The 26,790-nt window shown below is 56.5% G+C and overlaps 3 protein-coding genes across 4 annotated transcripts in view; 2 read left to right on the forward strand and 1 right to left on the reverse strand.

The window, feature by feature from the left end:
• The window catches only part of ANKRD35 (ankyrin repeat domain 35), a 17,731-nt gene extending 8,999 nt beyond the window's left edge, over positions 1-8,732 (forward strand). Inside the window, 9 exon segments of the mRNA XM_079762085.1 lie at positions 758-939; positions 1,489-1,526; position 1,628; positions 1,631-3,000; positions 3,002-3,673; positions 6,115-6,204; positions 6,445-6,510; positions 7,108-7,208; positions 8,418-8,732. Of these exon segments, the coding sequence (XP_079618211.1) occupies positions 758-939; positions 1,489-1,526; position 1,628; positions 1,631-3,000; positions 3,002-3,673; positions 6,115-6,204; positions 6,445-6,510; positions 7,108-7,208; positions 8,418-8,424 (2,527 nt within the window). The 3' untranslated portion in view covers positions 8,425-8,732.
• A 5,587-nt stretch (positions 8,733-14,319) lies between these two features.
• Positions 14,320-23,257, forward strand: PIAS3 (protein inhibitor of activated STAT 3). 2 transcript variants are annotated; one of them, XM_079761961.1, is made up of 14 exons: positions 14,320-14,505; positions 16,863-17,280; positions 17,438-17,522; positions 17,742-17,792; positions 18,001-18,091; positions 18,580-18,714; positions 18,899-19,004; positions 19,552-19,625; positions 19,728-19,888; positions 20,631-20,764; positions 20,845-21,013; positions 21,175-21,308; positions 21,491-21,528; positions 22,064-23,257. In XM_079761961.1, exons 2-14 carry the CDS (start codon positions 16,866-16,868, stop codon positions 22,328-22,330), a joined length of 1,860 nt encoding a protein of 619 aa, XP_079618087.1. In that variant the 5' UTR covers positions 14,320-14,505; positions 16,863-16,865; the 3' UTR covers positions 22,331-23,257. The 2 variants fall into 2 exon arrangements, with proteins under 2 accessions (XP_079618087.1, XP_079618086.1); XM_079761960.1 differs by lacking the exon at positions 14,320-14,505 and adding an exon at positions 15,021-15,131.
• Positions 23,258-23,267: 10 nt separating this feature from the next.
• NUDT17 (nudix hydrolase 17) lies at positions 23,268-26,516 on the reverse strand. Its single transcript, XM_079761962.1, has 8 exons — positions 25,464-26,516; positions 25,154-25,337; positions 24,904-24,929; positions 24,677-24,769; positions 24,398-24,496; positions 24,058-24,194; positions 23,531-23,683; positions 23,268-23,400 (listed from the first exon to the last, which is right to left on the reverse strand). Exons 1-8 carry the CDS (start codon positions 25,758-25,760, stop codon positions 23,286-23,288), a joined length of 1,104 nt encoding a protein of 367 aa, XP_079618088.1. The 5' UTR covers positions 25,761-26,516; the 3' UTR covers positions 23,268-23,285.
• Positions 26,517-26,790: the final 274 nt, after the last annotated feature.

A 26,790-nucleotide genomic window follows, 5' to 3' on the forward strand; every position in this document is an offset into this window, starting at 1 on the left:
GCCGATCTAGGAAGGAGCCACTGGGCAAAGCGTGTGGGGGTAGGGGGCGGGGGGGGGGGTAGGTTGGTCTCTGTGTTCTTGGTCTCTTTTCTTCTGAGTGGTGGCTTAGAAGAGATCGCCTCCTGCTTCACTGTTTTCCCTGAGACGGGAGGCAAGCGTTCCTTATCGTCTCTTATTCAGCTGCTGCCACCATCTTCCTAATGTAGATCACTTGGAAGTAGAATCAATCCCTCTGGACTCATTAGTTTAATTTACTGGTTTTCAAACTATCTTCCGAGCAATGGAATCCTCTCCAATAAAGAGTTTATGCAGAATCTTAATATGTAAAGCAGAGAAAAATGAAGCCATTGGCCCTGCTTTGTGATGCTGCAGTTCCAGGAATGGCATTTGAAAAGCTCTGGTTTTGCCTGGCTGGCATAGCTCAGTGGTTGAGTGTTGACCTATGAACCAGGAGGTTGTGGGCTCAATCCCCAGTGTGGGGCGTGCGGGAGGCAGCCGATTGATGAGTCTCATCATTGATGTTTCTATCTCTCCCTCTCCCTTCCTCTCTGAAAAAAAAAAAAAAAAATATATATATATATATATATATATATATATATATAAAATATATATGTAATACATATTATATATATAATATACATATGTAATACATATTATATATATAATATACATATAGTGTGTGTGTGTATATATATATGACATGTGGACAATTAATAGATAATACATATGTAATATATATATTTGTCCTAACCTACAGGTCGGCTCTGATCCTGGCCTGTGAGAACGGCAGTGCCGAAGTGGCTGAGCTGCTCCTGAGCCACGGAGCGGACGTGGGGACGGTGGACAGCGCGGGCCACGACGCCCTGTATTACGGCCTGCGCACACAGGACAAGGCGCTGCGGAAGCTGCTGCAGCAGGCGCTGAGCTGGCGGCGGGGAGGTAAGCCAGTTCCCTTGTGTAACTTCAAGATCCTCCCCAAGAGCTCAGAGAAGCTTCTTAGAATCCCATTTGTCCCCGTGGAAACAGCCCACCTGACAGATAATTGCCACCGTAGTCCAGCGTTTGCTTATTTCTTGCTGCTGCTATGAGATGACCCCAAGTTCCCCAAAGCAGGGCCACCAAGGTCCTTAATGAAGCCCCGTCTTACTCAGGCAGCTCGGCTGGCGCTATGGCTAGGACTTCTGAGCTGTGATTGAACATCTCTGTGTGGGTTCCCAGTCAATCTCTCCCCCCTGCTGGACTCTAAACCCCGCAGATGACAGGCCATGTCTGTTTTGTTCACCATCGCTGTCCGGGGCCTATAACAGCGCCTGGTATAGTGTCCAATAAAGTGAGTGAACAAAATGAGTGAGCTGGGGTAGGGAACCAAGGCTGCTGGGTTGACCAGGAGTGGCTCCCAGCTCCAGGAAGACTGTGTGGTGAGGGTTATGACACTGAGGGCCACTCCTCTCCGTGAGGGTCACATTTTCCTCATGTCTTTTCATATAGGTCAGGGGCTGGTTCAACACCCAGATGCTGCATCTAAGGTAAGACCCTAAGTGCCTCCCCTTCCGACCCACCCAGGCCATCCCGCCGGGATCCCTCCCAGGCAGTGGCCCCTGGGGGCGGCCAGATGGTCTAAGCGCAGGGAGGCCCTCCCGGGCTGGGAGCTGCCTGGCTTCCCTCACTCTTCTGTACCCTCCGGTGGGTTCTCCGCCCAAGAGCCCCCAGGGAGCAGAGCCCACGGCGGAGCAGGAAGGGGAACGTGATGACGCGTGCTCAGAGGAGTGGAAGTGGAAGTATGAAGAGGAGCAGAAGAAAGTTTCTCGGTTGGAGCAGGAGATGGTGCGAATGACAGAAGAGTGCAAGGCTCAAGCTGCAGCCTACCTGGGCCTGGCGAACCAGATCCGAGAGCAGGTGCAGGAGCTGGGGCTGCTGCTCTTCCGAGAGCCCAGAGCTCCAGACGGGCAGAGTCCTAGTATCCGTCCTGGAGGGGATGGCATGGAGCAGGGCTCCCCCCTGGACCTGCTGGCTGAGGGCATACGAGAGCTAAAGAAGCAGCAGCAGGCAGTAGCCGCAGCCGCAGCCAACCCAGTATTCGCTCCCAGGAAGACTGAGGATTCATCCCCCGGGGAAATGTATTATGAAGCCCATGGAAGGTCCCAACCGGAACAGGGGCCACTCCAGGGCCCAAAGTCTGAGATCCCGGGGGAAGCCACAGGACAGCAACTGACGACTGGCGGTGGGCAGGCCCGTGGCCCTGAGCATGCAGACCAGCCGCATGCTGGCCAGGAGGAGAGGCTGAAGGCCCCAGGGCCGGAAAGAGCAGACACAGTGGCTGAAGCAGTGGGCACAGCAGCCATGAGCCAGCTGCTGCTACAGCTGAGGGAGGAGCTGGCTGCCGTGTGGCGAGAAAAGGATGCTGCCCTGGGGGCTTTGTCAAGACCCGTCCTGGAGAGAGTTCTGGGGGCGTCCCGGGCGGAGGCCACAGCGGCCGCCTGGGAGAAGATGGAGGCCAGGCTGGAGCAGGTGCTGCTGAAGCTGGATCGGGCCAAGGCGGGGCTGCAAGCGACACCTGTGACCCCCGCCCAGGAGACCAGAGAAGGAGCCCCAAAGGCAGGCTCAGAAACCATCACGGAAGAGGATGGAGAGAAGGAGACAGGGGCTCCTGGGACCCAGCGGGGGTCTCCAGGGGCCTCTGGCAGGCAACAGCCGCCCGGGGGCGGGCTGGCCAAGGGAATGCTGGAGAAGGAGGTGTCGGCCCTGAGACTGAGCAACAGTAACTTGCTGGAGGAGCTGGGGGAGCTGGGCCGGGAGCGGCAGCGGCTGCAAGGGGAGCTGCAGTCCCTGAGCCAGCGGCTGCAGCGGGAGTTCGTGCCCCGGCCGGTGGCGCAGGTTCAGCTCCAGCAGCTGCGGAGGAGCGTGGGGCTGCTGACGGATGAACTGGCCTCGGAGAAGGAGGCCACCGAGAAGCTGCGGAGGCACCTGGCGACGCAGAGCAGCGGCCTCCGGGGGCTGTGGGGACTGCCTGCCCCCCGACCTGGTGGGCAAGGCCAGTGCCCGGGGCCCTGGCTCCGAGCCCCTGCAGGAGCTGCAGGCCTGCATCAGCGCCCTGGTCGCCAGGCACCGCGAGGCCCAGCAGGTGCGGGCGAGGCTGGAGGAGGAAAACCAGCGGCTGCGGGGAGCCCCCGCTTCACACCCGGAACCCGGCACCTCCTCCAAGGTGACGGCTCCCCCGGAAGTGGCCGCTTTGGAGCAGGACTTGGGGAAGCTGGAGGAGGAGCTGCGCGCCGTGCAGGCCTCGATGCGCGGCAAGAGCCAGGAGATCGGGAAGCTGAAGCAGCTGCTGTACCAGGCCACGGAGGAGGTGGCCGAGCTGCGCGCGCGGGAGGCGGCCAGCCTGCGGCAGCACGAGCGGGCGCGCAGCTCGCTGGCGGCGCAGGCCCAGGCGTGGGGCCAGGAGCTGAAGGCGCTGCTGGAGAAGTACAACGCCGCCTGCCGCGAGGTGGGCCGCCTGCAGGAGGCCGTGGCCGACGAGCGCTGCCGCAGCGGGGACCTGGCGGCCCGGGCCACGGAGCAGGAGCGCCAGGCCAGCGAGATGCGCGGGCGCTCGGAGCAGTTTGAGAAAACGGTGGGGCTGCTGAGAGAGAAGATGGAGCATCTGCTGGGGGCTTGCCAGGACAAGGAGACCAAGGTGATGAGATGAGGCGGCGGCGGGGAAGGTTTGCTAACGGCATCTACCTTTGGATCACACTGTGTTCCCTGGGTCTCAGGTGGTTTGGGGTTAAGATTGGAGGTGAGGGCTGGCGGTGTGACTCAGTGGTTGAGCATCGACCTATGGATCAGGAGGTCAGGTTCGATTCCCAGTCAGGCTATATGCCTGGGTTTCGGGCTGGATCCCCAGTGTGGAGCGTGCAGGAGGCAGCCGGTCAATGATTCTCTCTCATCATTGATGTTTCTCTCTCTCTCCCTTCCTCTCTGAAATCAATTGTATATATACACTGAGTGACCAGATTATTATGACCTCTGAATGCATAATAATCTGGCCACTCAGTGTGTGTGTGTGTGTGTATGTATATATATATATATATATATATATATATATATATATATATATATATATTAGAGGCCCGGTGCATGAATTCGTGCATGGGTGGGGTCTGGCCAGGGGGAGGGGACATGGGTGGTTGGCTGGCCTGCCTGCTGGTCGAACTCCTGGTCGAGGGGACAATTTGCATATTAGCCTTTTATTATATAGGAAATACACTGAGTGGCCAGATTATTATGCGTTCAGAGATCATAATAATCTGGCTACTCAGTGTATATTGGAGGTGAGGTATAAACAGAAGAGAGAAAGGGGCTTAGGTGTTAAAATCTGGACTCTGGTTTCAGAAGCAATGTGGCGGGGCTCCCACCTGTGGAGTACTGTGGCTCATTAGCATTTTGACTTCAATCATGTTTTAGCCTGAGAGCAGGTCTGATGATGTGGTGGGTTGCTGTGGTTCTGCTAGGGTTCTGAGAAGGCGAGTCAAGGCCGATTAAGAAAAGTAGACTAGGCTACAGGTCCACTTCATCCCTTCCCTTCCATCCGAGCAGGTTCTGCAAAGGATTTCCATTGCCAAAGAGCACCAATGCAAAGTAAAACATTTGAAAACCGCCGTGTTCGATACCTGAGTTTCCTAATGATTGCTTTAAGTCTGCATGTGTCTAGGGGCATATGAATTATAAAAAAAATTTTTAAAAAAATCAACTTATACATGAATTTGGTAATTCTAGAACTTTACCTGTGAAATGAATTCAGACTTCTTATTCAAATTTATGTACATGATCAAATTTATAATGATTCAAAAATATAGGGAGCATATCCTATCTAATAAAGAGGGGATATGCTAATTTACCCTCACACCATCACAAATATGGCAGCACCCACAGCCAATAAGGAGGGAATATGCTAATTGACTGTCACGCCCTCAAAGATGGTGGTGCCCACAGCCATAAGATGGCAGTGCCCAGTCCCCTCAGCCCTGCCAGCACGCCTGCCTCCAGAGTCCCCCAATCCTCTCAGCCCCCCAGCCGCCCAGAGCTGGTCCAAGGCACAGGCAAGCCTTGGATGGTGGCTGCCCAGCTGCTCAGGGCCACCTGAGGCTCAGGTAACCAGGGCTGGCCGAGGCTTGTGCTGCCAGCAGTGGCAGCAGCAGAGGTGTGATGGGGCGTCGCCTTCCCTTGATCGCCGGGTCGCCTCCTGCCCCTGAGGGCTCCCGGACTGTGAGGGGGCAGGCTGGGCTGAGGGACCCCCCCTCCAGTGCATGAATTTTCATGCACCAGGCCTCTGTATGTTACATAATACACAATGCATAAAAATAGAAGAAAAGTTATACAGAATAGGATTCAGTGTGGGGTGGAGCCAATTAAAGAAAGGATGGGTTTCTGTTGGTGTGGAAGGAGAAGAGGAAAGAGCAAATGGGTAAAAGAAAATAGTGTAGTGGATGTTGGACTGATATCGTCTGGATTTCTATTTCAGTTTCAAAACTTACTGATTGAACTTGAGTGAGTTATCTAAGCCTTGGTGTCTCCAAGTCTCAGTTTTTTTCATGTATAAGATGAGGCTAATAAGAGGGTTGTTGTGAGGATTACATTAAATAAGATATTGTATTTAAAATACTCGGAATGATTTTTTGAAAATGGTAAGTGCTCAATCAGTTATTTTTATTATTCTCACTCCCACCATTCCTATTACTGCTGGTTATCCTTAACCACATTTGTGCCGTAGCCTCACAACCACAAACACTCATCTCCATTTCGCTCAGTGGTCAGCAGCCAGGAGTGGTTCAGGACCCAGTGCAGACTTAAGAGCATGGGCCATTCATTCAAAAAGACCTTGGTTCAAGTCATATGTCATCACTTATTAGCTGTGTGACTTTGACAAATTATTTAACAAAATGTGAGTAATAATACTTCCTCCGGAGAAGTGTTGTTCCTCCCAGAACAGAAGTAGAGCTGTTTTGAGTACGACATGAGACAAGGTGTGTAAAAGCATCTGGCACATAGTGCATACTCAGCAAAGGGAAGCTGACCTTGACCCTGGGTGGTGGGGGTGGGCATGACCTGGGCCTCACTGGTTCCCTTTGGCCTCAGATCAAGGAGTTGTTGAAGAAGGTGGAGCAGCTTTCAGAGGAAGGCCTAGCAGTCCGTGGAGAAAACGCGCGCCTTGCCTCGCAGCTGCGGGTATGCTTGGTCCCTTAGGGAAATGGTCACGGCTAGAGAAGCGGGTGGACAGGGGAAGTGATGTGGGAGGATTCTGGGAATCGCAGAGACCTGTTCAAACAGTGGTCCAGGCTGGGCTAGTGATGGGTCGAGGGAGACTATCTGGCCCAGCTGACCACTTAGTTTCATTGTTCCTCATGCTTGGGGGTCAGGGTGAGTAGGGAGGGTAGGCACATAACCCCCATTGATGCTCACCCCCAGGATTCTCAGAAGAACCATGAAGAGATCATCGCTACCTATAGAAACCATCTACTGAGTGCTGCTCAGGTGAGCAAGGGGGAGGGAGGGGCAGAGAGTTGGGTAGGGAGTATTGCATTTGGGGTCCCTTTTCTTACCCACACATATTTGTCATTTCCCGGAAAGCTAGCCTTTAGATGTTCCAGTGCCAGGTCTCTGGATCTCCTGAGGTATGGGAATGTGAGGGGGAGAGGTGTTTGTCCCCCCTTTTCAATTCCGGACCCACTGTAAAGCCTTTTATGCCCTGTCCCTTCTGCCCTTCCTCAATTTCCTCCTAGGCCTGTTTATCCCTCACCAAGGAAGAGGAGGTGGTGGTGGTGGGGGGGGGGGGGGGGGGGGGGGGCGGGGCTTGCTCCTCTATTAGGAATAATAACTACAAAGGATTTATTAGCATTTTGTGTACCGGGAGCTTTGCTTCAGATTCAGGGTCGTAACCCTCACAGCAGTCCTGAAAAGTAAACATCATTGCTTTCCTTGAAAAGATTAGGAAACATCCATGAAGTTAAATACTGTTTAAGTGAGGGCTCATCGTTAGCAAACAGCATTGCACCGTACCTCAGGGCCTCTCCCTCACCTGTGTCCCCATTTCCTGTTCTTCTCCCTTTCTTTCTTTCCTGCCACCCCCAGGGCTACATGGAACAAGATGTATACAATATCCTGCTGCGAATCCTCAGCCGGCAGGAGAAGAGGGGCAGCGCGGGCCCTGAGGGGCCCGGGATTCCTCTCCTGTAAGTTGTGGGCTGAGGCTGATGAGGGCAGGAGCTTGGAGAAAGGACTTGGGAAGAGGCTTAAGGATGGGAACTGGAGTCTCCTTTTGCTCCAAGTGGTGGCCGACACTGGGGAGTCCTGTGCCACTGAGCATTTATTTGCTGTGAGGTTCCCTGAGAAGTCACAATAACGGGCATCGCTGGGTGGAGTCAGTGCCTGAAGCGGCTGGCCTGGGATGGAGACTGAGAAGGGGAGCTGACCTTTTACGGTCTGGGATAGAGAGAATCAGTAAACGATGAGTGATGGTGGGAGAGTGGTACCAAGTTGTTTCCTAGGGTAGGACTCTACGAACGGCAGAATCTCTCCTGCATTGTTGTGGTGTAACCCCCATCTTACAAAGGACGCCTCAAAAAAGTCGAATTATGGAGTCATTTATTAAAGGCCGGCGGCATACGAGGGGCTAAAGCTCCAAATCTCGCAGCCCCGAACAGCTTGCCACGTCTGGCTTATATTGGCAGAATATCACAAAAGTATCGATTATATCTTTGGGTCTGGAATGAGGAACCTGTTTCGTGCAAAGCTTTTACAGAATCGAAATTGAGCAAGTTAGTTATCTAAAGTATCTACGAATCACTGAATCAACAGAAACACATTATCTGGGACCACCTGGACAATTTTAGAATAATGGTGCTGTCCAGATTCTGGGATCACTGAGTCAACAGGAATGCACTATGTGTAGCTACTGAGGCAATTTAGGATAATTTGTGCTGTTCTGATTCCGGGACCACTGAGTCAACTGAAACTCAGTTATCTGTGCTACTGAGACAATTTAGGATAATTGAACTGTCTTGGGGCCCAGAGGAATGTGCTTCGATGACCAGTGAGATCACAATCAATGGGACATTCAAACCATCATCAATGGAGTATTGGGATAGCATACATAAGTTCAGAAAATCAAAATAACTTTTAAATGAGTACCGAACCCCAAACAGCAAGGTTAAAATATTAAACAGCAAATTTTTACCCAAGTATGGTTGCTACCATACTTCATCATTCCCACACCATGCATCCAAAGAATAGTCTTCTCTCATATTTCTCCCCACCCCTATGCCGGTGGCCATCTTCCCCAGCCCAGGGCGATGAGGACCCCCTTTAGCATCTCGGCATGGGCGGGAGGAGACTGAGGCTATGGAAGTGTGTGCATTTCATCCTTGGCTCTCTTCTTGCAGGGAATAAGAGCACCCTGGCTGCCAGAGGCTCCGTCAGGCTGTAGTGGGTGGGAGGGGTTGGCCATTGGGGAGAGTGTGGGTGAGCTTCGCCTGACATTAGGGAGCCCAGACCTGAGAATCGGAACCCTGGAATCGGCATGGATGAGACCAGAGGAGGTATGGATGGAAGCCAGCTCTGGAAACAATAAAGCAGGGCAATATGGTACCGCTGTCATGGTTTTTCTGTTTAAGATGGGGGCAGGAATCTTTTTCATCACAAATGGCTCCATAAGCCAGCAGCTTTTAAACTTTATGGTCCACAGTTAGAAATACATTTTACATCCTGTGTGGACACACGTGAAATAGTATGTCTCCTTACTATTTCTATTCTAGCCTATTCTCTGCTATTATACTCCACTAAAAAATACTGGTCAAAATACATCCACTAATGGGTCAAGACTCAGTGTGAAAACCAGCCCTCTGTGAAAGTGGGGATCAACACGCTTCCTCTGTCTTTCACAAATCTGTCTCTGACTGACCAGTGCAGCACTAATGTTCTGCCTCGGGACTCGCGAGTCCAGTGTTTGAGGAGGAGACTCTGAGAGGCGTGGATTTCCTTTGAGATGTATAGTCTAAAATTTCCTATCATGTGTTAAACCATGGATTTAGGTTGGAAGCACATGGTCTCATGTGGTCAGTGTTCTTTGCCCCGGGAGCAAAGAGGAATGAAAAGTCTGATTCCAGGGAAAGGGATGAAGGGACACGCAGAGTTGGCTTCTTCCCTGTAGTTCTGTTCTCAGACTGAAAAAAAATGCCTCTCTCTTGGCCACTTCCATGGTCCCCTCTCCTTCCTGTCTGTCCAGGAGCCAAATTGCTAGGTGAGAATGAGGCAGCGAAGCCCTCCAAAGTCTGGAATTTTGGCTTGGTGCCCCCACAATGATCCCTCCCCATTCCTTCTCTCAGCCTGCCCCAGCTGGATTATGCAGGGTGGTGGGGGGAGAGGGGTGTCCGCCTACAGTGGTTTGGCAGTGAAGAGCCTGCCTGGGTTGAGAGAAGCGTGGGGAGGGGCTGCCGGGGAAGACGGGGCCCACACAGGGCTGCACAGTCTGGCTGCAGGGCGTGGCCAGGAAAAGAGCAGGGCAGATCCGGCCCTAGAGAAGATGGGGTCAGCTTTGGGGGGGGGGGGGGTGTGTGGATGGGCTCAGGACTGCTTTAAGGCTGGGAGAATGGACACAAGGACTGATGTAGAAAGGGAAAAGGAGGTGCAGCTGCCAAGAGGAAGAGCATCAAAAAGGTCCAAATCGTTTCTATTAAGGGAAACCTCTTCTTCCTGCTCTCAGAGAATAGAAGAGAACTATTACCTATCTTATTACATACGGGTGTGGGTGGGAAAAATGAAACTGCAGAGAGAAGGGTCCAGAGAGGGGGAAATCATTTGACCAAGTTCAAGGATGAGTCAGGAAACAGCTTTGGGAATGGCAGCCAGGCCTTTGGCTCCCTCTGGGGCTCCTTTGGCTCCCTCTGGGGCTCCTAGAAGCTTATCCCAGGATGGCTGAGTTATAGGAATGGTCATAATGTGTGTGTGTGTGTGTGTGTGTGTGTGTGTGTGTGTGTGTGTGTGTGTTTAATATATATTTTATTGATTTTTTACAGAGAGGGATAGAGAGTTAGAAACATCAATGAGAGAGAAACATCGATCAGCTGCCCCCCACTGGGGATGTGCCCACAACCAAGGTACATGCCCTTGACCGAAATCAAACCTGGGACCCTTCAGTCTGCAGGCCGATGCTCTATCCACTGAGCCAAACCAGTTAGGGCATGTGTGTGTTTTTTTAAAAAAATATTTTATTGATTTTTACAGAGAGGAAGGGAGAGGGATAGAGAGAAACATCGATGAGAAACATTGATCAGCTGCCTCCTGCACACTCCCTACTGGGGGATGTGCCCACAACCAAGGTACATGCCTTTGACCCGAATCGAACGTGGGACTCTTCAGTCCGCAGGCTGACATTGTATCCACTGAGCCAAATCAGTTAGGGCCATAATGTTAAGGTTAACACAAAAGTGGAACTTTTCCCCAGTCTCTGGTCTTCCCAATAACCCTACATCCCCATGAATTGCTACCCCAACAACCCAGGCCCTGAAATTCTTTTTTTTTTTTTAATTTCTTTATTGATTAAGGTGTCACATATTTGTCCTCATCCCCCCATTCCCATCCCACACCCCTCCCCACGGATGCCCCAACCCCCTGTTGAACTTAACCATTGGTTAGGCTCATATGCATGCACACAAGACCTTTGGTTGATCTCTCCCCCTCCCCCCACCCTCCCCTATCCTCCCTCTGAGGCCGATAGTCCGATCGATGCCTCCTTGTTTCTGGTTCTGTTGTTGTTCATCAGTCCATGTTGTTCATCATTTCCCCTAGATGAGCGAAATCATGTGTCACTAGAGATATACTTATAAGAACTGAATGTGAGACGAGCAATAATAGTTATGCTGATAGGCAAATGAATCAGTCTGTAGTGAGTTTCTTTCTGGACCAACAGTTCTTTTGAGACCCAATATCAATGTCCACCAGTTCCTTATATGTACATGTCGGCACTGACCCCTCAGCTCTGGATGGTGGACAAATAGTGGTAATGCAGGTCCGACTCCCTCTGGTTTGGTCTCGGTCGGACCCAGAGGCACGGCTTCACCCGGACCCAGGGGCATGTGGCCTCACCCGGACCCAGGGGGTGCGTGGCCTCACCTGGACCCAGGTGCGCGTGGCTTCACCCGGACCCGGGACCCAGCCTCACCCGGATCCAGGGGCACACGGCCTCACCTGGACCCGGGATCCAGCTTCACCCGGACTCAGGGGCACGTGGCCTCACCCGGACCCAGGGGCGCGTGGCCTCACCCGGACCCGGGATCCAGCTTCACCCGGACCCAGGGGCGCGTGGCCTCACCTGGGCCCGAGACCCAGCCTCACCTGGATCCAGGGGCACACGGCCTCACCCGGACCCGGGATCTAGCTTCCCCTGGACCCAGGGCCACGTGGCCTCACCCGGATCCAGGGGAGCACGGCCTCACCCGGACCCAGGACCCAGCCTCACCCGGATCCAGGGGCACACGGTCTCACCCGGACCCGGGATCTAGCTTCCCCTGGACCCAGGGGCGCGTGGCCTCACCCAGACCCAGGGGCGCGTGACCTCACCTGGATCCAGGGGCCCAAGGCCTCGCCCGGACCCGGGACCCAGCCTCACCCGGATCCAGGGGCACACGGCCTCGCCCAGACCCAGGATTCAGCTTCACCCGGACCCAGGGGCGCATGGCCTCACCCGGACCCAGGGGTGCGTGGCCTCACCCCGGCCCGGGACCCAGCCTCACCCGGATCCAGGGGCACACGGCCTCACCCAGACCTGGGATCTAGCTTCCCCCGGACCCAGGGGCGCGTGGCCTCACCCGGACCCAGGGGCGCGTGCAGGCCCTGAAATTCTTGATTTCATAAATAAATCTTTCTCAAAGTAACCGTAGTCCTACTGTTCCTTCTTCCTGGGCCCTCCATTTAGGGGACTTCTGTAGGGGCTTATACTCTTCTTCCACTTCCCTCTCGTCCCCCAATTTTCTGATGTAGGAGTTTATGGGTGAAGCTTGGTAGGCCACGATGGGGCCCAGGTGTCTTTGGATACCCTCAATATGGAACTTGGTCCTGATTTGCAGTTTCCTCCTTTGTCTGGTAACAATTTATTATACTGATATTTAAAGAGTCTACTACATACCAGGCACTGAGATGGAGAGTGGAAGCACCAAAAAGGTTCTTGTACCCATGGAACTTGCATGCAGGATCAGATTCAGGTGCCCTGGTTCCTAGTGTCCTGGTGTCCTGTATGAAAGATGAGACAGAGGGCCCAAAACCAGGACTACAGGCTTTATTAGAGAAGGACCCTGCCGGGCTGCCCCGCAAGGGGGAGTAGCAACAGTGCAGAGGGGAACACGCCTTTTGAGGGGAGGAATGAGAAGGGATGGGACTTGGGGTACTTGGCACACACTGATTGGTGGTTTCATATAAGGCACATGATTAGGCACTTAGGTACTTAGGAATTGGGGGCTTAGGGTATTTGGCAGGTGCTGATTGGTGGTTCAATGTACAGTCCATATAAGGTGCCTGGTTAGGTGCTCAGGAATGTCCAGGCCACAGGTACAGTTTACGTCATACTCTGTCCATCAGTTGGGGGAAGGATCTATCACTGTAAGGATGCTAGGACTTATAACCTCAAATAAACTATTAAAGGAGACCCCTCCTTTATGAAATCACTAGGAATGAAGGTGAGGTTAACTTTTTTCTATTTTTACAGCTTTAACGAGGTATAATTGACACACAATAACTGCATGTACTTACAGTGTACAATTTGATAAGTTTTGACATATGTATATACCCAAGAAATCATCACACAATCAAGGTAATGAACATATCCATCACTCCCAAAGAGTTTCCCCTTCTCTTTTTTAAAATCCTCACCAGAGGATGTTTTCCATTGATTTTAGAGAGAGGAAGGGAGGGAGGGACAACGTGAGAGAGCATGGACTGCCTCTAGACCTTTTTATTTTTTTACTTATCCCTATCCTCCTCCTTTTGAGATCAGTGAAAATTCTAGAAGATACAAATTAGTCCATAGTAAGTTTTGATCTAGAGGCATGAACAAGAAATGAGCTTATGGCCTGATGAAGACTCAAGTGTTGGAGTGGTAGTTGGAATTAGGAACCAAATACTTGGAACTTGAGTTTAGCTTGAAGTCCCACCATTCCTGGCAGCAAAGAAGCAAGGATGCCTGGCTGGTGTGGCCCAGTGGTTGAGCATCAACTTATGATCCAGGAGGTCACGGTTTGATCCCCGGTCAGGGCATTTACCTGGGTTGTGGGCTTGATCCCCAGTGTGGTGTGTGCAGGAGGCAGCCGATCAATGACTCTCTGTCATCATTGATGTTTCTCTCTCTCCCTTCCTCTCTGAAATCAATATATTAAAAAAAAAAAAAAAAAAAAAAAAGCAAGGGAAGAACCCAAGTTCAGATGAGATGAAAGTGGACATCTTCCCTCGGGACAAAATCCACTAAGTAGTTGGGCCTGGTCCAGTCCAACAGGTACCTGGGACATTGGTAGGCTGGGATGGGGTCTCATGGGGAGGAGTACACTGAGGCTTAAGCTAGACGAATTATTCATATTCATTAAAGCACGTTTTGTATGCTGATTATAGGCTTAGCTGTCTTATCACTCACTGCTGCCACACTGCAAGGCTTTCAAGTCTCAGCAACTAACAATCTCTGAACAGCATTCAAATATTTGTCGACCAAATACATTATCATTCAGATCCCAGCCGACTAGCTATAAATGCCGTATTTGCTGCCAGTGCCTCGTTTGGGTAAACTGCCCTCAAGTGGGTGCTTTCATGAGACCAGCATGTGAGTGGTTAGCTCGGTGGAGAATGGGGGGTCTGCCAAGTCCAAGGCTTTGGAAGCAGGAAAGTAGGCAGTTGAGAGAGAGAGACAGGAAGATGTCTTTCCTGGGAGGTAAGAACACTTCCCCTGTTCACCTTCAGCAAGCCCAAAGGTGTGGGGTCTCTGGTGTCTGGGGGTGGAGGGTAGGAGACTACAGGCAGAGTGAGGGCTTAGGTACGCTTTGGATTCCAGCAGACCAGGCTTTTCCTCCAGGGAGGGCCTCATTCCAAGTTGGAACCTCCGATGCAGTCAGATCCCGGGTCCACGGTCTCAGTCCCAGCCTGCCCCCACCCAGCGCCAGGGCCGGAGCAGAAGCGAGAGCGCCGAGACCCGGGCAGGCCCGCTCTGCAGACCCACTCGCTGGAGGAGTTAACTTCTGACTCCAGTCCCTCCCTCCCGCGCCCCAGAGTCCGCCCCCTCCCCTCTTCGCCGCCGCGCGGGCGGGCGGGCTGGCCCGGAGAGGGCGGCCCCAGCCCGGGCGCTGGCCGGGCGGAGCTCCCGCCGGGCGGAGCCGCGGCTGCAGAGTCCAGCGGCGGGACTGACCTCTAGCTGTGCAGCCGGAAGGCGCCACGCGCCCCCTCCCCCACCGGGCAGCCCCCCTCGGAGCGCCCTACCCGCTCCCCGAAACCGATCCGGTAAGTCGCGCTCGGCACCGAACTTTCCTGCCGCCGAGTCGGAGTCCTGCGGCCGGCCCCGGAGCTGCGCGGGAGTTGGCGGGGTTTTGGGGTGGGGGTGGGGGATGGGGCTTGGGAACAGCCGTCCGGAAGGAACGGAACTAGTCGCGGCTCCAGAGCGCCCCTACAATGGGCCGACGGCACCCACCCCGGGGCGGCGCTCTGATTCCGCTGGTTCAACTTGCAGGAACTTCGCTCCCCTCCCCCACGCCGAGCTCGGCTGTTCCCGATTCTCCCCGAACAGCTCATCCCGCCCGGCCCCGGCGCCCGCCCCCGCCCGGGGCCCCCTGGCCGCCCCCTCTTAACCGCTGGGGACCCCGCGACCTCGGGCCGTGCGCCCTCCGCGCCCGCCCGGCTCGCATCCCGCGGGGCCCCAGACGTGCGGGCCGCGTCCCGGCGGTGGGAGGGGCCGCGGCCGAGCCCGTCCCGCGCGCGGCGGGCGGGGCCGGGGGGCGGGGGCCGGACGGGGCGGAGCAGCCGCGATCTGCGGCCGGCGCGGGGCGGAGAGTCGCGCGCCGGTGCCTGGGCCTGGCCGGCCCTGCTCGCGCCCGCGATGCCTCAAGATGGCGGAGCTGGGCGAGCTGAAGGTGCCGGGCCTGCCCGCCCGCCCGGGGCCCGGGCCGGGGCGGCGGCGGGGATGGGCGCTGCGGGCTGGCGGGCGGGAGCGCGCAGGAGGCCGGTGCCGGGACGCTGGAAGCCGGCAGTGGGCGCGGAGGGCTGCGGCGTGGCTCGGGGGCGGGGCCGCGGGCAGATGCAGGGGTGGGGCCGAGGGGTGCAGCGGGGGGGCCGCGGCGCAGGGGGCGGGGCGCGGGGCAATGCAGGGGTGGGACTGAGGGGTGCGGCGGGGGGGGGGCGAGGAGCAGAGGGGCGGGGCGCGGGGCAATGCAGGGGGGCGCAGAGGGGTGCATCTGGGGAAGCCGAGGTGCAGGGGGCGGGACTGAGGGGGTGCAGCTGGGGGGGCCGCGGCGCAGGGGGCGGGACTGAGGGGTACGTCTGGGGAGGCCAAGGCGCAGGGGGCGGGGACGCGGGGCAGATGTAGGGGTGCATCTGGGGGGGGGCCCGAGGCGCAGGGGCGGGGCCGGGGCAGATGCAGGGGGGGCCGACGGGTTGCAGCTGGGATGGCGGAGGCGCAGGGGGCGGGGACGCGAGTAGAAGTCGGATTTGGCAGTGGAGGCGGAGGTAGGGGTAGGGCCGGAGGGAGAAGCTGGCGTGGAGGCTGAGGGGCGCGTCGATCGCGGCCTAGCGGGGTGTCGTTGGGGCAGATGTGGGGCTGGGGCTGGGGTTGCAGGCTCCTTGGGGAGAGGTGGGAGCTGTGGGGCCCGAGCCTGGGGAAAGGGCCCTTGGCGGCCCTGACCTGGGGGCGGGGTTGAAGCTTCCGGCGCCCGGGAGTCAGGTCCTGCTCCAGTGAGTGGCCTTGGGGCCCAGGCGGAGGAGTGAGAAGCTCTGGGGTAGAAAGGCGGAGGTTCTCGCTGAAGCCCGTGGGGAATTAAAGAAGGCGGAGGAAATGAGGGTGGCCGAGCGGTGGTGGAGCAAGTGTTCCATCAGCCCCCGAAAGGGCCCGGAGCCACAGGCCTCCTGTGCGGGAAGAATGTGGAGGCTGGCAAGGCCTGCCCTTGGCAGGGGCTCCTGGACATTCATGCTTAACCGCCTCGCCCCCAGTTTTGGGCTTGTTTTCCTCAGAAAAGTAGGACTGAGGGAGGTGGTTATGTAAATGACACTGAGAAAAGATTTGGGGGAGTTGTGAGCTTTGAACCTGACCTGAAAACCCTGGCCACGAAGCTTCAGGAGCTTGGGGAAAACAGCTGAGGGGGATTGAGGTGTTGGGAGGTGTGGGCCACCTGGCCCTTCTCCCCTGTGGGCTGTCTGGCCGCAGGAAATCCCTTCTTCCCCCTCTTCCCTGTCTCCTGTCCTCTTCCCTGGAGGCTGGGATGGGTGTGAGAGTCAGAAAGAGCAGGAGAGGAAGTAAGCAGCTTGGAGGAGAGTCCAGGCTGCAGGCAGGATGGAGGTAGGAGGCTGCAGTGGGCCCAGAGGTGTGCCAGAGGCTGGCTTGCTGTCTGCACCCTGCCCCCACCTGGTCAGCTTGCAGGCTGGGCAGATAGGGTTGCTCAAGCTCTGGGGATCCTGGGTAGGTTGACCGGAGAGGGTTACTCAAGTGGAACTAAAGTGTCCCTTTGGCCAGGTTGGCTGTGTGGCAGTGAACTACAGGCCGAAAGCCCCTTTCGGATCAGCGAGGCATTGCCGCCTGGTAGCTCAGCCCGTGCCTCTGGCAGGACAGGCCTCTGCCAGGCAGGCTTCTCAGGCTTCTCTGTCGTCCACAGCACATGGTGATGAGTTTCCGGGTGTCTGAGCTCCAGGTGCTCCTTGGCTTTGCTGGCCGGAACAAGAGTGGACGGAAGCACGAGCTCCTGGCCAAGGCCCTGCACCTCCTCAAGTCCAGCTGTGCCCCCAGCGTCCAGATGAAGATCAAAGAGCTTTACCGCCGGCGCTTTCCCCGCAAGACACTGGGGCCCTCCGATCTCTCCCTTCTCTCTCTGCCCCCCGGAACCCCTCCTGTGGGCTCCTCTGGGCCTCTAGCCCCCATCCCCCCGGCCCTCTTGGCCCCTGGCACCTTGTTGGGCCCCAAGCGTGAAGTGGACATGCACCCCCCCCTGCCCCAGCCTGTGCACCCTGACGTCACCATGAAGCCATTGCCCTTCTATGAGGTCCACGGGGAGCTCATCCGGCCCACCACCCTCGGTACGGCCCTTGGTGGTCCCTCCGTTCTCCCTGGCCTCCGTGCCTCTTCCCGAGCCTTTCCTCGGCTTTAATCCTGTGGAGTCACCAGCCTGGGGTGGGGCCTCTTCTTGGCAGCCTGGGCTCGGGCGTGGCAATAACTGCCCCTTCTTGTCCTCAGCGTCCACCTCTAGCCAGCGGTTTGAGGAAGCGCACTTTACTTTTGCGCTCACACCCCAGCAGGTGCAGCAGATCCTCACGTCCAGGTACATCCCTTCACTGCTCCCCCCCCACCCCGGTGTCCCCCGGCCTCTGCTCCTCCTCCTTGGCCCTGCTCTCCCTGTCCACCCCCTTGGACCTGCGTTGTCTCTCATGCTCTCATGTGTCTCTTTGCTGTCCCCTGGTCCTAATCTTCTGTGTCCGTCCATTCACCCCTGCCTCTGGGGCCACATACTGATACCTCTCCCTCTCCCTCCCTGTGACAGAGAGGTCCTACCGGGAGCCAAATGCGATTATACTATCCAGGTGCAGCTAAGGTGAGCTGATCTCCCCTGCCTTCCTGCCGGGCTGCCTCTGGGGCCGGGGGGGGGGGGGGGGGGGGGGATGAAGTAAGGGTATGGCAGATACTCCGAGGAGATACCCTTGCTCTGCCACGTCCGCCAGCCCTGGGACTCTTGTTTTATGCTGGGGATTCAGCTCAAGAAACGGAACCCCATTCTTTTCTCTTCTCTCCTCTTGTCCTAGGTTCTGTCTCTGTGAGACCAGCTGCCCCCAGGAGGATTATTTCCCCCCGAACCTCTTTGTCAAGGTCAATGGGAAGCTGTGCCCCCTGCCGGTAAATGCTCTTCCCTTCTGGCAGTAACCCCTTCTGTTTCAGTTCCTAAATGTTCACTACAAACCTGTTATGAAAGAGATGCGTAGCACAGTGCCTGGCACACAGTAGGTACTCAGTTAACTGGTCGAATCAATATAAGCCAGAGAGTACTAAGATAGGGCTGAACAAGGGTTCTGTCAGAATTCAGAGGAGTGATGTTAGTTCAACCCAAATGTTCAGGGAAGGCTTCTCAGAGGTGATGACTGGAGCTGAGAGTTGGACCAAATGGGGCATCCCTATATGCTTCCTCCTCTAGAACTCAGTGAGCCCATTCCTGTTTTGTTGGCCAATGAATAAGCTCCCCCTTTCACCTAGGAATGAACTCCAGACACAATGACAGTGCTCCAGTCACTGAGTGGGCCCCATCTCCTTGGTCAGTGAGCTGGCCTTCCCTCCAGGGAGTGAGTAACCCGAGACCAGATGTCTTGACCAGTCTGTCCCTTCCCCAGGGTTACCTTCCTCCTACCAAGAACGGGGCTGAGCCCAAGAGGCCCAGCCGCCCCATCAACATCACACCCCTGGCTCGACTCTCGGCCACTGTTCCCAACACCATCGTGGTCAACTGGTCATCCGAGTTTGGACGGGTGAGCATGGCTGAGTCAGGGAGGATGGAGAAGCCGGCAGTGCAGGGAGCGGGGAGGAATGTTTGGGAAGCATCGTCCTCTCTGTGGGTCTCTCTGCTGTCTCTGGTCCTCATGGGACAAAGGGTGTGTGTGTGGGGGGGTGGTGTGCAGGGCAGAGGCTGACTGGCTCCCCACCTCCAAGTAGAATTACTCCTTGTCCGTGTACCTGGTGAGGCAGCTGACGGCAGGGACCCTTCTCCAAAAACTCAGAGCGAAGGGCATCCGGAACCCAGACCACTCCCGGGCACTGAGTGAGTAGCATCCTGCCCCTCTTCCCACTCTCAACTGGATCCAAGTCTTCCTGGCCCTCTAGCCTTTGGAATCAAACCCAGACTCCTCTTAGGACAGTTTACCTCACCTCTCACATTAACCCCAGCCCTCCCTCACCCCTTACCCGTCACAGTGGTGGAGAAGTCGGACCACTTCGGGCACCGAGTGACACCCTTGCGTTCCCTAACTCTGGCTCCACTGGAAATGGGTCCTCCCCCCTGGACAGGATCTTGGGGATCATCTACTCTCACCCTCTCGTGATGCTTCAGTTCCCTCTAGGTCATCTCTGCCAGAGTGTCACCAGCTGTACTTAAGCATCTTCAGGGATCGGGAAATCTCCCCACCCACACACTCACCCCCACAGCCTTCATAATCCAGATCCCAGACCCCCCAGGTGACAGCCCGCTGGCCCCCCAAGGCTCGCTGCCCAGCTGCCTGTCAGCCCGCCCCACCTGCTCCCGGCCTCACCACTGCCAGGCTTCCTCTCCAGCCTGCTGGCCCATGGCTCTGGCTTCACTCTTGTTTCAGTCAAGGAGAAACTGACGGCTGACCCGGACAGTGAGGTGGCCACTACAAGTCTCCGGGTGTCACTCATGTGCCCGGTGGGTACCAGGGAGAAGAGAGGGGGAGGGGGCTGCCTAGGGCCACTAGAGGGAGGCTTTCTGGGCCGTGGGGCTCTGACCAGAGAACTCGTCTCCCCGCAGCTCGGGAAGATGCGCTTGACCGTCCCTTGTCGTGCCCTCACCTGCGCCCACCTGCAGAGCTTCGATGCTGCCCTGTATCTGCAGATGAATGAGAAGAAGCCAACGTGGACGTGTCCTGTGTGTGACAAGAAGGCTCCCTATGAATCCCTTATCATTGATGGGTAGGGCCCCTCTGCTTTCTGCTTTGTCCTTTCCTAGGACAGCCACCAGGACGCTCTCTCGCTCTCACATATGTACACGTGAATAGATAGGTGTGTATGTATGTATGTGTGTATACATGTGCATACATATATGTACTCTGTGCCCTTTTATACTGTCTACTTACATACTCCCAACATTGAGGACTTATTACATGCTAGGCATGGCGCTGAGCAGTCTGCACACCTTGTGTCCTCATGATACTGTGACAGGTGCCATCCTTGCAGGAGAGGACACCGGGGCCTAGAGAGATGGAGTATTTTGCCCAAAGTTACGTTGTTAGTAAGCGGCAGAGCCCCTGTAGCGAACTAGTAAAGCGCTTCCGACCTGACCTCTCGGGAGCGCAGCAATGAAGCTCTGAGGGCCTGGATGTGCTGACCAGGCTGTTCTCTGGCCCCTTCCAGACCTACGTCTTGGTTCTCGCTCCCAGGGCCCTTTTCAAGGTGGCGCGTGGAGTTCTCTCTCTGCTCCTTGTTCTGTCCCTGGCACTACGTGTGATAGGTGCTTAGAAGATACTTATTCTGAAACTGTTTGCAGAGCTCGTTTACATACATACTGGTTCTAACAGCTCAGTTCAGGAGGGTGGATGATAGCCCTATTTTACAGATGCGGAAACTGAGGTTCAGGACGGTGAGTAGCAGGATTTCCTGGCTACTGTCCCTGCCATCTCCCAGTCCCGTGAATTCCCTTCTCTCCCTCCCCCAGTTTATTCATGGAGATTCTTAATTCCTGTTCGGATTGTGATGAGATCCAGTTCATGGAAGATGGATCCTGGTGCCCATTGAAACCCAAGAAGGAGGCATCTGAGGTTTGCCCCCCGCCAGGGTATGGGCTGGATGGTGAGTGACCCCCTGTCCCCCAGCTGAGCTAAGTCTTGAATGGCCTCTCCTCTGAGACACAGTCTCCTTATCACCCACAGGCCCCCCGTACAGCCCAGTCCAAGAGGGCAATCCATCAGAGAATAAGAAGAAGGTTGAAGTTATTGACCTGACAATAGAAAGCTCATCAGATGAGGAGGACCTGCCCCCCACCAAGAAGCACTGTCCTGTCACCTCCGCTGCCATCCCGGCTCTACCCGGAAGCAAAGGGTATGAGGAAATGGTCTGAATCTCTCGCAGAAGGAACAGGAAAAAGCCAGGAGAGCTTTCTGGTCACTGGGCAAAGCCTGGTGCAGAGGGGACTCGGGGGGCTGAGCCGGGCGAGGGCATCTGTGGTCCGCCGGCTGCCCCAGCTCCTTGTCTCCTCACAGGGTCCTGGCATCCGGTCACCAGCCGTCGTCCGTGCTGCGGAGCCCTGCGCTGGGCGCGCTGGGCGGGGAGTTCCTGTCCAGTCTCCCGCTGCCCGAGTACCCACCTGCCTTCCCCCTGGGGGCGGACATCCAAGGTAGGATGCACCACCAAGTGGGGCCCTTCACTGTTCCATCCGCCCGGAACCAGTCAGAGCCCTGCTCCTTGTCAGAGCTTCCTGGGTCTCTGCAAAGGGCCACAATCCAGGGAACTCTTTTTTTTTTTTTTTTGCGGTGAAGGGGTCAGACAGGAAGTTGATTTTAATTTTTTTCTTCCCAGGTTTAGATTTATTTTCTTTCCTTCAGACCGAAAGTCAGGTAAGTGACCCCTCTCCTATGCAGATCTCAGGGCCCTGCAGCTTCCTTTCTGGGCACCAGTGGGCACCCTGCCTCTCTCTTTCCCTGTGGCCTACCTCGGCTTCCTGAGAGAGAAGGGGATAGAACAGGAAGTTTATTCCCCCCCCCCCCCCCCCAGGCCGCCCCAGCACTTCCTCAGATTCTCACCTACGTCTTCCTTGGTCCCTGTTGCTGTTCTGTCTCCAGAGGTTTCAGTGTAGTCCCGCCCCTCGCCTGCTCACCCTCTGCCCATGTGCACTGAGCACCATGCCTGCCTCCTCCGGACATTCCGCACTTCAGACACCCACACGGCCAAGGGAATAGCCACCTGGAGGGGCTTTGTCAAGGCAGGGAGTCAGGGTGGGTGTGGGAAAGGAGGGAAAGAATCAGAGGCTCCCCGCTCCTCAGAGAACTCGGGGCCCAGAGGGGGGGTTGCTTTATCCCAGGATGTTTCCGAGATGAGCATGGGAGGCGGTAAAGACGGGTACAATCTGACACTGTGCCCTTGATTCCCCAGCACTACGGCCCCTCCGTCATCACCTCGCTCGATGAGCAGGATGCCCTTGGCCATTTCTTCCAGTACCGAGGGACCCCTTCCCACTTCCTGGGCCCACTAGCCCCCGCACTGGGGAACTCGCACCGCAGCACCACTCCAGCACCCCCTCCCGGCCGTGTCAGTAGCATTGTGGCTCCTGGGGGGGCCTTGAGGGAGGGGCACAGAGGACCCCTGCCCCCCGGTCCCTCTTTGACTGGCTGCAGGTCAGACATCATTTCCCTGGACTGAATCCCCTGGATTATGGAACCTTCAACCTTCACTGTCTCCCAACACTGAGCAAGGATGCTGTGGAGTCCAGAGCCCTGGCCACTCTGCCCCCTGGGGGCAGGAGGGGGGGGGGTTGGCCACAGGCAAGAAAGACCTTCACAGACACTAGTTTTTGGCCTCATTTCTGTCTGACAAGGCCAGCGTCCAAAGGGTTAATATTTAACCTCTTTTAAAGGACATTTGGGTCCTATTTTTTGAAGTGTTCTTGAGATGGCTGGCATATTCCTGTGGGTATGTCAGCGTAGGCAGTGGGAGGCAAATGGGATGGGATGGGAGTTGCGGGAAGGGCTGAATTCTCAGCCTGACTATCTCAGCTCTTGGGGAAGGGTCCCCTGCTGTCCCCAGATGCCCTCTTCCCAGTCCCCAAACCATGGCTCAGTTCCGTCCCCGGAGCCACAGTCTCCTCATGTCCATCCGTTCTCTTTGGCCAGACAGACAGGTGGAGAAACTAAGACAGACAGACACATGGACAGAGAACTCTATTTTGGGTTGTAGATTTTTTGTACATAAACAAGGAAAACCAAAACACATCCAAAGATGACTCCCCTGCCTCCTACTCCCCAGTACATCTCCCTGAGGAGACCAGGCCTTAGCCCTGACGCCCAGGAGTTTGGGAGCAGGGCCCGGCCTACGCCTGGGACTCTATTTATATATTTAAGTTCACAGTGTTTCTTACGCTGACCAGCCCGGGCCCGAGCCGCTAAAGGCCCGCAGCCTGTGGTGAGGTCTGGCTGATTCTGCACCTTTCCCGGGAGGTGGAGGACCCGTGTGTTGTCCCCAGTCTCCTTTGTCAGGCTCCTCCAGGGCCTAGGACCTCTGTTGTAATTGTACTTTTTATTCCCAAAGTTGTAGCAAAGTTCTTACCCATAATAAAGGTTGTGAATCTTCTGTGTCACAGAGGTGGGCTGGGGGGGGATTATGCACTTGGCTTTCCCGTTCCCTGGTCTGGGGGGAGGGGGTCCATGTTCTGGTCTTCCTTTGCAGGCCCAGGGTCCACATGAGCTCCAGTGTCACATGGTAGGGGCGTCCCTCTGAGGATTCCCAAGAGCAGTTGTTCTTCCTCCCCCCCCCCCCCCCCCCCCCCCGTGCCCTAGTGCCCTCAGCCCAATACTGTGTCAGCCCAATACTGTGTCAGCCCAATACTGCGGAAGGCTCCCTCACCTGCCCAGGTGTTGCAGCCAGAGCCTGAGGGCAAACTTGGTGCCAGTGCTGACCCTCTCGTGGCCGTCCGCGGTGGCCGGGGTCGTCTGCAGCAGGGTGGACATGGGCAGGGCCAAAGGTCGGACTTCTCCACCCTCCTCCAGTTCCAGGGCACTGCACAGGGACAACTCGTGTGTGAGCTCTGCTTAGCCACGTCCATAGCCATTAAGCCGTCTCACCCTCCCAACCACCGCTGCAGAGGGGGGTGTGTGGGGGGGTTACCTCATCCTACAGAAAGGAAACAGGCTCAGGGAGGGCTAAAGGGTGCCCCTGTGGGGCACACACCCAGGTCGGCAGGGCTAGCCGGTCAGCAGGAACCCTTGGCCTTCGGAAGGAGGGTCTGATCTCTGTTCTCTTCATGATCAGTTGACCAACTCACCCCCCAAACCTCTCCCGTCGCTCAAGTCCCCCTCGCCCCCAGGAAACAGAAGCTGAGTTTTCCAATGTGTTTGTGTTGGTGTGTTGGAGGGTCGGGGAGCGGCTCTTACAGGACGGAGGGTGGTAGGTCCTGGGAGAGATGTCTGGGTGCCTCTGTCCCATCCTCCGAGACAGCCACTGCAGCTGCTGCGTCTGGGCCCAGCCACAGAAAGGCGCTCACCTCACGTGGGTTTGGCTGGATCCGGGCCTGGGGCCAGACATGTTGATCCCTCTACCGTGGCCTCTGTCAGGCCTGTTCTGATCACAGCCTCCCCACTGGTGGATGGAGAGGAACTTGGGGCCCGGAGGAAGGCTTCCCCTGACACCCCCGCCTCCCCCAACCTTAGTCACAGTGAGGCCAGCCTGCTTGGGCCCCCTGAGCCCGGTACCCCTCCTCCCCGCCAGCCCTACCTGCAGCTGCTGCTGCGACTCCTGGGAGACCACCAGGAGGTAGAGAACGATGTGATGGTATCTGGGGAGACCCCAGCTCAGCATAGGAGGGTAGGCGGACTAAGAAGAAAATGGCAAAAATGAGAACTTCCTGTCTCTTCTTGAGACGTTGGAAATAGAGCTGAGGAAGTGGAGGGAAGAGATGGCGCAAGAGGGACACGGGTGAGGACCACGGATTTGGGAACTCAGACCACCCACTCTCCAAAGGGTTCTGGTGGGGTAGGAGGGTCCCCGTCTCACCTCCCATAACCCCAGGGGGACCCAGGAGAACTGGCCCTGGGGCAGCTGCAGTCCACTCTCCTCCCAAAGCTCTCGCAGGCCTGCGTCCAGCAGCTGCAGAGAGAGGCCAGGTCAGACGCCAGGCCTGACCTCCAGGGCCTGGGCCCCGCCCTCAGCCACACCCAAGCGGGTCCCAGATGGGCCTCCCGGCTCAGGACGGGGTGCAGGGTGGGTCGCCGAATGGTTACCGCTTCATCAGGTTCCACGTGCCCACCTGCAACAACAGAGGCCCAGTAGGTGAGTGGCGTGTCCCTGTCCGGGCCCCACTCACTGTTTACACTGCCCTGCGGTGGGCACGGGTGCAGGGGAGCCCCCGGGGGTGGGCCGGACCCCCTTCCGGGCCCCCTTCCGGGCCTTCTGGCTCCGAGGCCGGGAACAGCATGCTGGGCGGAGGGCACGTTTCTCCCGGGGACGGGACCTCGTCCTCGGGGCGCTCACCTGGCGGCACCCAGAGGTTGGGGGAAACTCGGAGGGTGCGTGTCCTTCGTGTCAACAAGACAGTCCGGTCGCTGGACTGCAGGACGACGACCACGCCCAGGTCCACGCTTCGGTTCGCGGGCAGCTCGGCTCCCGGCGGCGTGGGCTGCTGGTCCAGGGCCGCGAAGGGGCAGAAGGCGGGTCGCTGGCCGGAGGGAGCCACGTGGGTTCAGGTTTCAGCCGCGGGGCGCCCGGCCCGGCCCAGGCCACACCGGCAGCCGCGCCCCCCCTCCCGTCCCCCGCCCCTTCCTGGCCCCGCCGAGCCCCCAACCTGGAGCGGGAGCCGGGCCGTGGCGCCGGGGAAGGGCTCGGCCGAGAGGAGCAGCTGCCCGCGCCGCAGGCCGCAGTGTGTGGGCCACGGCCCGCGCCCGGCCCGGCCGCCCAGGAGGCCGCACACACTCTGCGCGAAGCCCACCGACTGCGGGCGCCCCGAAAGCAGCAGCAGCACCCGCGCCTCCGCCATCACCGGCCCGGGGTCACCGTCCGCTTGGCGCCCTCTGGTGGCCGAGCGGCGCCCCGTCGGTCCGCGTGGTCGGAAGCCAGAACGTTCCCGGGAAGTTTTAGGCATCACATTTGGGGAAGATCCATGGGTGTAATGTTAATAAATAACAAAGGAGATCACCTCCAAATCTTCAGCTCTTTCTTCCCATCCCTGTTTAGGACAGTGACCCCCCCCCCCTCCCATTCCCGACCGAACAATTTCTGGACTCAACGTCTCCTCCCAACCAGCCACAAGCCCCCCTCCCCACACTGCACACCTGTTACACAGGTATTGCCTCATTAATTACGTCTCCTAACCAGATACCCAGAAAACATTTTTGATCCCCCACCCCCTCCTTTTGCTTCAGTCCTGGCAGGACTCCCAGTCCTTCTTTCTAGTCACGTCCTGTTTGCGGTTCCCCCAGAACCAGGCTCTGCTTCCCTCTGCGGTTCTTCCCCTTCCATCTGGCAAATCCTCCTCCAGATCAGGACTCACGCCCTATGGCCTTTCCCCCATGGCCTCTCTGTGCATGAAACCTCCCATTACAGCCGCCCGCCCCCCCACTTCTTTGCCTCCTCCCACTAGGCTGTGGGCTTAAGGCATAAGGCATAGTTGTCTTTGTACCCCAACGTCTGGCCTAGCACCAGTACGTAATAAGTGCTCAGTGAACGCCTGCCGTGAGCAGCCTCAGGTGGAGATGGTATCTTGTTTATCATTGTATATTATAACTAGTATAATGGCTCGCAATTAGTTGGCACTTAAAAATGCTTAATGAATTAGAAACAACATTGGTAAGAGGAAACTGGAGAGATTATAAAAAACGGACTGCTTTAAATGACTGAAGCTGCTCTGACAAACTACACCAACTACTAAGTTAATCACGGTGCCCAGACAGCAGGCTTGCTTTTAAGGAACCACGAGGAGGAAGGCAGTGACTTACTGAGCACTTACTCCATGCGGGTATTGTGCTAAGTGTTTTACATGCGTACTTTCACATGTGCTAGAAGCCTGCGCTGGCAGATGAGGCTTCTGTCCATAGATAATAGTGATTGTTTGGGCCAACCCACCTGCTAGCCCTGAAAATACTTCCCCTACTTGGTGGCAGTCTTTCATATCA

This window comes from Cnephaeus nilssonii (assembly GCF_951640355.1).
Source record: "Cnephaeus nilssonii genome assembly, chromosome: 21".
NCBI classification, from domain to species: Eukaryota; Metazoa; Chordata; class Mammalia; order Chiroptera; family Vespertilionidae; genus Cnephaeus; species Cnephaeus nilssonii.